This window comes from Elephantulus edwardii, unplaced genomic scaffold, assembly GCF_000299155.1.
Source record: "Elephantulus edwardii isolate Elephantulus edwardi_28Jun2011 unplaced genomic scaffold, EleEdw1.0 scaffold00133, whole genome shotgun sequence".
NCBI lineage: Eukaryota > Metazoa > Chordata > Mammalia > Macroscelidea > Macroscelididae > Elephantulus > Elephantulus edwardii.
Window position 1 is genome coordinate 38002 of NW_006399883.1, and position 9115 is coordinate 47116.

At 37.8% G+C, this 9115-nt stretch overlaps 1 protein-coding gene across 1 annotated transcript; it reads left to right on the forward strand.

Annotated features, from left to right (window-relative positions):
- The first annotated feature begins 4382 nt into the window (after positions 1–4382).
- LOC102844928 (olfactory receptor 2M5-like) lies at positions 4383–5321 on the forward strand. The gene has a single exon (XM_006893951.1). The coding sequence runs from the start codon at positions 4383–4385 to the stop codon at positions 5319–5321; it is 939 nt and encodes a 312-aa protein (XP_006894013.1).
- The last annotated feature ends 3794 nt before the right edge of the window (positions 5322–9115 follow it).

Sequence of the window (9115 nt, forward strand, 5' to 3'; positions counted from 1 at the left end):
AAATGGATAAGAGGTACTAGAAATAAAAACGAACAAATGCCTAATAAATTTATGGTACTAATCGTAGAAAATAAAAGTGCAAGCTGTGCCTTCGGAAAAAGTGATAATAAATATGGTGATAGTAGCAATAGTAATAATAATATAGAATATGTAGCTAGTCACCAGTTTTGAAAAACTAATTATATCCTGGGGAGAAGAGTCCTCTAGGACACTGCAAATGGGAACCTCACAGTCCTAATGAGAACCTGGCGTGGCTTGAGTCAGGGAGAGGCATCATGCCAGGGCTGACCTGCCACTCTCATTGAACCTTTGGGCATTAGGGTTTACATACTTCTCACAGTAGACATAATGAAGAGAGAATGTAGGGGTTTTTAACTACTAAGAACAACATTAATTCCTCTGCAAACTACATTCTTTCTGAAAATAATTCCCATACACAGCTATATAACCAGCATGAATGGGTCAAGTGTAACATTTTCAGTATTTTATAGATTCTAAGAAACTATAATGTTTTGATACAAAGTATAAGGTAAGCATCTTAAAAGGGACATAATCAAAGTTTTCTAGTTAGTGAAAAATCCATTCATGATGCTAATACTTTAAATATCACTGGCATCTCTGTTGCTCTATCATTGTGGTAAACAGATAATTGACCAGGGATAGGAAAACTGATATTTAAGTGAACTGGTAAATAATTTTGGGCACAATTCCTCAAATGGACAACAATTCTGAATGCCTTCCTGTGAGTTTCAATGAAATAAAATGCTAGGAAATATTTTGATGTCAATAAAGAGCATTAAGGCTGCATACAGCAATGACTTTCAGCAGAAATTTTTTTTTTCTGTGGAAAAGCTTCCAAGCATTAGATGTGGAGGCTAAAGGTCTGGATTCTAACCTTAAGTAGATGTGTATGTTTTAACTCAGAGTATTTTCTGTTTATCAGTTATCATACCAGATCTGCTGAGGAAAAGGCAAAATGTGGTTCCTTCTATCATAAATTTTATAGTTTGTCAAATAACAAAAATTTTAATACTTATAACATTTAATAATTAAATTTTAATTTTAATGTATCTATTACGTAGTCCACAGGGAGTTGTACGACTAACTCAAAGGCCGTGCATCTTTGGTGATTTGAATTCAGTAGTAACTCTGAGGGGCAAAGGTGGGCAATCTCCTTACATGAGATTTACAGTATTGAAAACCTAGTAAAGGGTCAGGTCTGAGTTGGTTCCTACTCAACAGCAACGAGTTTGAGTTTTAACTCAAATATAAAATCCAGGATATGAGTTTACTAAGTCTGGGGATACCAAAAGTCTCCTCTTAGGAAGAAACGCTTAAACATGAATGATGATTAGGAAGCTGAATAATATGGTATTTAAATTACAGTTCTCTTCTTTTCTTCTGTGTAAAGCTAGACAATTGTCAGTTTTAGTCATTCTGAAGTCTTTGTTTCCAACTATTTAATGCTTAAACACAAGCCATAAAAAAAAAATAAAAATAAAATTCCATTGATTTGCTCCAAGAGGCACTTCAAGGGAGGAAAAATAAGATGAATGTTAGCCAATTTTTTCATTAAAATACTTCTTGCTTTTAATCTTAAATTTATCTGTACATCAACAGTTAGGCTAACTTATCCAATTATTAAAATCCGTGACACATGGTAGACTTTTGTTGGTATGTAACCACTTGATCTGAAAACATTTTTATATGCCTAAATAATAGCTGGATGTGTACAAGCAGAGGTCTTTTTTTGACATTGCTAGATGATATTATCAAACTCTCCATAGCCCTGAGCAACACTGCAAAGGAAGAATTTCTAGGATTAAGATTGATCATTATTTTCAGTAAACAAATTTAAATTAAATGCCTAGTAGAAGAAGTTAATAAAAACTACATAGGAATTGGCGAAAGTACTATTGAGCTAGCATTTCAGCTTACTTTTCACTGTTACTTAGTATGTAGGAGGGGAGGGGATACAAAGGAAAGGGACAGATTCTTTTAGACCTTCTCATAAAGAACAAAGAAAATTTAGATCTTGTTGACACACACACACACACACACACACACACACACACACACGTCAAAATAGAAAAGAACATCCTGCTACATTAGGCATTCTATTCTTAATGAATAAGTAGTGAAAGCCACATATCAAGACTAGGGCATGGTAAGTATTTCATTCTACTTCTTGTTTATTGATTTCCTACATCTTCAATAAGAGTTCCGGTGGCATAGCCCCTAGGAAATTGCACTGCCAACCCAAAGGTCAAGCCCTCTGGCACTTCAAATCCATCAGCAGCTCTTCTGAAGAAAATTTGGTAATGTGATTACCTCCTCCCATGGATGGCCTCCTCTAGGATGGCTAGCTATGAGTTTGTTCCAATTCAATAGTAATGAAAAAAAATCATCTACAATACTAGACGATGAAAGGAGTAGGTAAGTGCTCAACTACTATTTGAAATGTTGTCTGTTCAAGCACACAGAAGTCTTGTCCAGTTCTGAAAGGCAATAATAACCTTGAAAATCCTGTGGAGCAGTTCTAAACAAGAGGTGTCCATACATGACATGGACTCAATTGGAAGTAATAACGACTAGCCTACTACTAGAGTACTTTTAAAATCAGAAAGTGAAAAATTTCATCGTTTCCTCCATATAGAGGGACTCTGGTAGCATAGTCCATAGAAAGTTGTGCTTCTAACTCAAAAGCAACACATATCTGGAAATCTGCTCTGAGGGAGAAAGATGAATAATCTCCTTTCCTACAAATTACAGTCTCTGAAACCCAACAGAGAGTCAGGTATGAGTCAGATCTAATTTACAGGCAATAGTGTGTGTGTGTGGGTGGGTGGGTGGTGGGTAATACAAAGAACTTTGATGGGGCAGAGGTTAAACAGTAAATATTATCATTTTCTTACTACCAAGAGACCTAATAGTTATTGATTAAGCACTAACTTGTTGAAGTTTGATTGTTCAAACCCACCAGCAGCATCTTGAAAAAAATATAGCAGTAAGCTCCTATACAGATTTACAGCCTTGGAAATCCTATTTAGCATTCTGTTTTGTTCTATAGGGTCACTCAGAGTAAAAATAGACTCGTTACATTAATTTTGAGTTTAATAAATATAAATCTTATTACTTTTAATCTAATGGAAAAATCACATCACTTTTTCTCTTAATTGATTATAATGTGGGACACTACCATCATAAATGCTCTAATGTTGGTCTTTTTCTTAAATTAAAGAATTATATTTTTAATACATTCATGGAGTTAATTTGTTTTTTATATTATTTTAGAAATTTATCATACATACAGTCAGTCTACAGTTGCCCATAAAATATTCTTGTCAGTTTTTTGCAAGGATGTGATAGCCTCATGTAAAGAAACGAATGCTTTTCTCTCTGTTACTACAAGGCAAAAGTTGGTGCAACTATTTCAATGGCAGAGTACATACAGCTAAGAAATTGTAAGATAGGGAAAGTGAGGAAATCTGGAGAAAATAACCCCTACGGATTTTCTCCATGCCAGTTAATGATGTAACTGCTGGTAGCAAGTGTCAAAAATAGTATGTCAATGATGTAGCAAGTGCTAAATGGGATGGGGGTCGGGGGGAGAACAGCCTGATTTTGTCAACAGAAAACTCTAAGTCCATGTAGAAAGAAAATGTTCTATTTGATATTTAATCTGAATGTGCTATGTTGTTGTTATTAAAGAGAGTTTTTCACTGCATAGGAAATTGGAGCGATAATGTTAAAAATGTAAATAATTATAAGTGTGCATAACTGAAAGCACAGTTCTAATGATTCACTTTCCTTTAAATTGTGATGGCCAAAGTCAGAATCTTTAAATAAGGTAAGAAAATCTCAACATTGGGAAAATTTTCTCATAAATGAAATTGACCAAATAAGGTCTATGATAGTTGACCTGAAAGAAAGTATAAATTTTCCTCAAATTTTTTTTTGGAAAAAAGATGAAATTAACTGACTACACAAATTACAAATTATATAATTCTCTAAAATAGTGAAAAACTGGAGAATAGGAGAAAACTGCAATTTCTTGAATGTGCATTATAAACCCAATGGGATGTTTTACCATCATTAAAAAAAAGGTATAGACGTTGTGGTAATATGAAAACATCTTTAATGAATAAATATATTAATATCTTACATTAAGATCTCTCTAGTTTCTAGGTTACACTAACTAATAAAGGCCAAAAATTGTCAACGAATACAGAAAAAAGACTTAACATTCATTCAAGATATTATATTTCATATTTGTCTTTGTTATTATAATGTTCTTCTTAAATAAGATGTAATAACAATGTTTTTTTATCTCTAGGCAAGTTTTAAAGGTCTCTTCCCTTTCTGTTGTCACTACAGAAAGGATGAGGAGAGAGAATGAAACAGAACTCACAGATTTCACCCTCCTGGGCTTCTTCCCAGAGTTTAAACACATCACAGCCATGGTTTGCATCATCCTCCTGATCTTCTCAGCTGCCTTTACTGGGAACACTCTTCTGATCCTTCTCATTTGGTTGGATTCTCGACTTCACACTCCCATGTACATCCTGCTTAGTCAGCTCTCCTTGATGGATTTGACCTTGACCTCTAGCATCGTCCCCAAGATGGCAGTCAACTTCTTCTCTGGGTGGCGAAGGATCTCTTTCCTGGCATGTGGAACACAGATTTTCTTCTCTCTGACTGTGGCCATTGCAGAATGCATCCTGATAACTCTCATGTGCTTTGATCGCTATGTGGCCATATGTAATCCCCTAAGGTACCCAGTCATCATCAGTCATAAAGCGTGCTTCCAGATGGCTGCTATGTCATGGGCTGGTGGGGCACTTACTTCCCTGGGCCATACTGCTTTCACCTTACATTTCCACATCTGCAGTCCTAGGGAGATCCCCCACTTTTTCTGTGAAGTCATGGCTGTCCTTAGGATTGTCTGTGAGGACATTTCAGCCTATGAGAAGGCAGTGGTGGTGACAAGTATCCTAGTTCTGCTGCTGCCCTTAACACTCATCTTGTCATCTTATGTCCTCATCTTCCTTGCTGTCCTCCGAATGAACTCTCCAGAAGGCAGGAACAAAGCTCTGGCCACCTGCTCCTCTCACCTGTGTGTGGTGGGTCTCTATTTTGGTCCAGGTATGTGCATTTACATGAGACCTGGTGCTGCCAAGACTCCAAAGCTGAACCAGGGTCTCTTTCTGTTTGGAACAGTTCTCACTCCTCTCCTGAACCCCCTTGCCTACAGTCTCAGGAACAAGGAAGTTATAGGTGCACTGAAAAAGTTGATGAGAAGGTACCCATCTTCCAGGTGAAGGGTAGAAATGCCATAAGCTGCAGGTGTACAGAGATGCACTAGCAGAGGGACAAATTGTCAGCTCATAAATAATATCTATGAGAGCCTAGAGAAGTCAACTAAACTCACAGGATTGTATGCTGGTGGATTGTTGTTTTTTTTTCTCTTTACCTGAATGTTTCTTATCTCAATTCTGAAATTTTAGACTGATTGCTTTAGATGGCACACTGTTGAAGAACAGAAATTCTTAAAGAATAGTCATCAATTCTGCCTATTATTACATAGAGATCATGGATTTTTTATATTTAACAAGCTTCACATTGGTTCTATAAAAGGAAGGAGAACAACCCCAGCATCCAGAACATTGCCCAGTGATCAAGAAGCACTTTCAAAACTGTTGTTTAAGTTAAAAGGAATGATCATAGATTGCTAAGAACTAAGCAAATTAGTCAAGGATGTTTTATTTAAGACATTAAAGCCTCTTAACCCTGTAAATGCACGGTCTCAAGTCTATGTCAGTGTTTTCTTAATGACTCTTTGATTCCTTTCATTAGTATCACTTACTATTTTTTTATAAACAAAGCCATTATCATCTGTATTCAATCAGAATCCATGAATGAAAAGTTCAGGAATCTGACAGAGAAGCGGTCCAACTATTCTCATATGCACCAAAGCGTGGGCTGCTGGTGTCATTCCCAGATTAGTTATTTCTCTAGACAAGCCATGAAAAATAATTTCTTTTCCTAATATCTGTATAATACAATGTAGAATATGATACATTAAGATAGGAAAACTAATGATGTCACTTTTGGTAACAGAAGAAAATAAAATTTATATTTGAAATTGAATCCCTGCGTGGTACAAACACTTAAGAGCTCAGATGATAAAGAAAAGGTTGTTTTTTTAAGACATCCAGAAGCGTTTCGGAAGAAAAGCTGACAATCTGCTTCTGAAGGCTAAGAACCATGAAGATCCTATGGGGTCCCTGAGGTCACTACGATTTATCTAATTATGAAATTTAAAATTTTAAGCACATGTAAATAAATAGATATAATAGTGAAGAAAAACAGATGTTCTTCTTGTTGCTGTTATGTGCCACCAAGTCACCTGCAACTCATAGCGACCCTATGTATGACAGCCCTAAACCCTGCTCTATTCTGTGCCAATCTCACTGTCTCTGACACACCTATCCTAACTACCCCAGTCACTGAATCAATCCATCTCATAGAGGGTCTTCCTCTGCTGCACTGTCCCTCCACCCTCCCAAACATGACATCCCTCTCCAAGGACTGGTTTCTTCTTGAAACATGTCCAAAATACGTCAGACGAGGTTTCAGAATCCTTGCTTCCAAGGAGCAGCCTGGCTTCACCCTCTTCAGGATAAACCTGTTTGTTCTCTTCTCCAGCACCACAGCTCAAAGGCATCAATTCTCCTTCTATATTCCCTAGTCATTGTTCAGTTCTCTGATGCATACCAAGTGATTGCAAAGACATGGCCTGTACCAGGGGAACCTTAGTCTCCAGACTGACATCATTGCTCTTTAGTACTTTGGAGAGGTCTCTAACAGCAGACTTTCCTAATGCAATTGAAAAAAAAAAATAAAATATTTGCAACATAGGAAGCTCTGGTGGCTTAGTGGCAAGAAGCTGCGCTGCAATCCCAAAGGCATGCTGTTTGAGGCCACCTCCTGCTTCTCAGGAGAAGGATGGGCAGTCTCTTCCCATGTGATTAACTGCCTCTGAAAACCTGTCAGAGGGTTAGGTATGGATCTCAGGTCAGATTCTACTGTATGCAACAAAATTTATATCATAGAATAAAATTTTAGGCAGGGTACATGGGTTTAGAAGTGGTCGTGGTACTAGGGATATTGTAACTGATGTTAGATGCATCTTAGCTGAAAGCAGAGAATACCAGAAGAATGTCTATCTGTGTTTTATTGATTATGCAAAGGCATTTGACTGCGTGGATCATAACAAACTGTGGCTGACTCTGAGAAGAATGGGAATCCCAGAACATTTAATCGTGCTAATGCGAAACCTATACTTGGACCAAGAGGCAGTCGTCAGAACAGAGCAGGGCAACACTGCATGGTTCAAAATTGGGAAGGGTGTATGCCAGGAATATGTCCTATCTGCAAAGCAGATTATCTGAGAGGCTGGGCTCTATGAGAAGTGTGGCGTTAGGACTGGTGGACGATCTATCAACAATCTGCATTATGCAGATGACACAACTTTGCTCTGTGAAACTGAAGAGGACCTCACGCACTTACTGCAGAGGGTCAAGGACTGCAGCCTTCAGTATGGACTGAGGCTCAATGTCAAGAAGACAAAAATTCTCACCACTGGACCAATTGGTAGCATCAGGATGAATGGCGAAGAGATTGAGATTGTTCACAGCTTCAGTTTGCTCGGCTCCACGGTCAACACTCTTGACACCAGTAGCCAGGAAATAAAAAAACTTATTGCGATGGGAAAGTCTGTGGTTAGGAACCTCTCTAAAGTCCTCAAGAGCAACGGTGTCTCTCTGGAGACTAAGGTGCGCCTGATACAGGCCATGGTTTTTGCAATCACTTGTTATGCATCAGAGAGTTGGACAATGACTAGGGAGGATAGAAGGAGAATTGACACCTTTGAGCTGTGGTGCTGGAGAAGAGTATTGAATGTACCATGGACTGCCAAGAAAACAAACAGATTAATCCTACAGAGGGTTAAACCAGGCTGCTCCTTGGAGACAAGGATTCTGAGGCTTCGCCTGACATACTTTGGACATGTTGTAAGGAGAAACAGGTCTTTAGAGAGGGCCATCATGCCGGGTAGAATAGAGGGACAGCGCAGGAGGGGAAGACCCTCTATGAGGTGGATTGATTCAGTGACTGGGGTAATCGGGATGGGTGTGTCAGAGGCAATGAGATTGGCACGGGATAGAGCACGGTTTAGGGCTGTTGTACATAGGGTTGCTATGAGTCGCAAATGACTCGACGGCACATAACAACAACAACAACATATAGACATTTCAAAATGTTGGCATTTGTCCAAAAATTGACTATATTACATATAAATACAGAGAACAGTAGAAACTAAGTGTGCTTTTTCTATCTCTGAAGGAGTCCTGGTAGTACAGTGCTTTACATACATAGTAGGATGTTATCTAACAGGTCAAAAGTTCCAATTTACCATTCACCTCAGGGGAGAAAAATGAGGCAGTCTGTTTCCTTCCAGACTTGACAGCCTTGGAACCTGTCAATGGTGAATTACTATGTGTCAGGAAGTACTCAAGTGTAACAAATTGGGTAGGATTTTAGTGACGGTGTAAAGTAAAAGCAATAGAACTTTTTTTTTTTAGTGACTAGGAAATACTCAAAAGGGCCAATAAGATCTTTCTTACTGTCTCACAAACCGCTAATTACACAAATCAAATCTTATTGCACCAGCCCAAATAAAATTCATTGCCACTGAATCAGTTTTGACTTACTGTGGCCTGATAGGGTTCTAAAGTAAAACTGTCCCATAGGGTTCTATTTAAGGAACTAGGTGGCCACATCTTTCTCCCACAGGGTGGTTAGTGGGTTCAAATCTCAAATTTAAAGATTACAGTCAAGAGTTTTAACCACTACATCATTGTTGTTTTTGTTGTTGCTGTCATTGACTCAGCTGGTGAATTTTAACCTCTCGCCTTTGAAATTGCAGTGCAATAAATATTTACATTTTAGAAATGTAAAATTTGGAAAATATAAAGTTTCAAGTTTCATAACAGTATTAAAAATTACCTTTACTGAATTTCCCACTACTAGCCAGATGATACCAACTCATTGT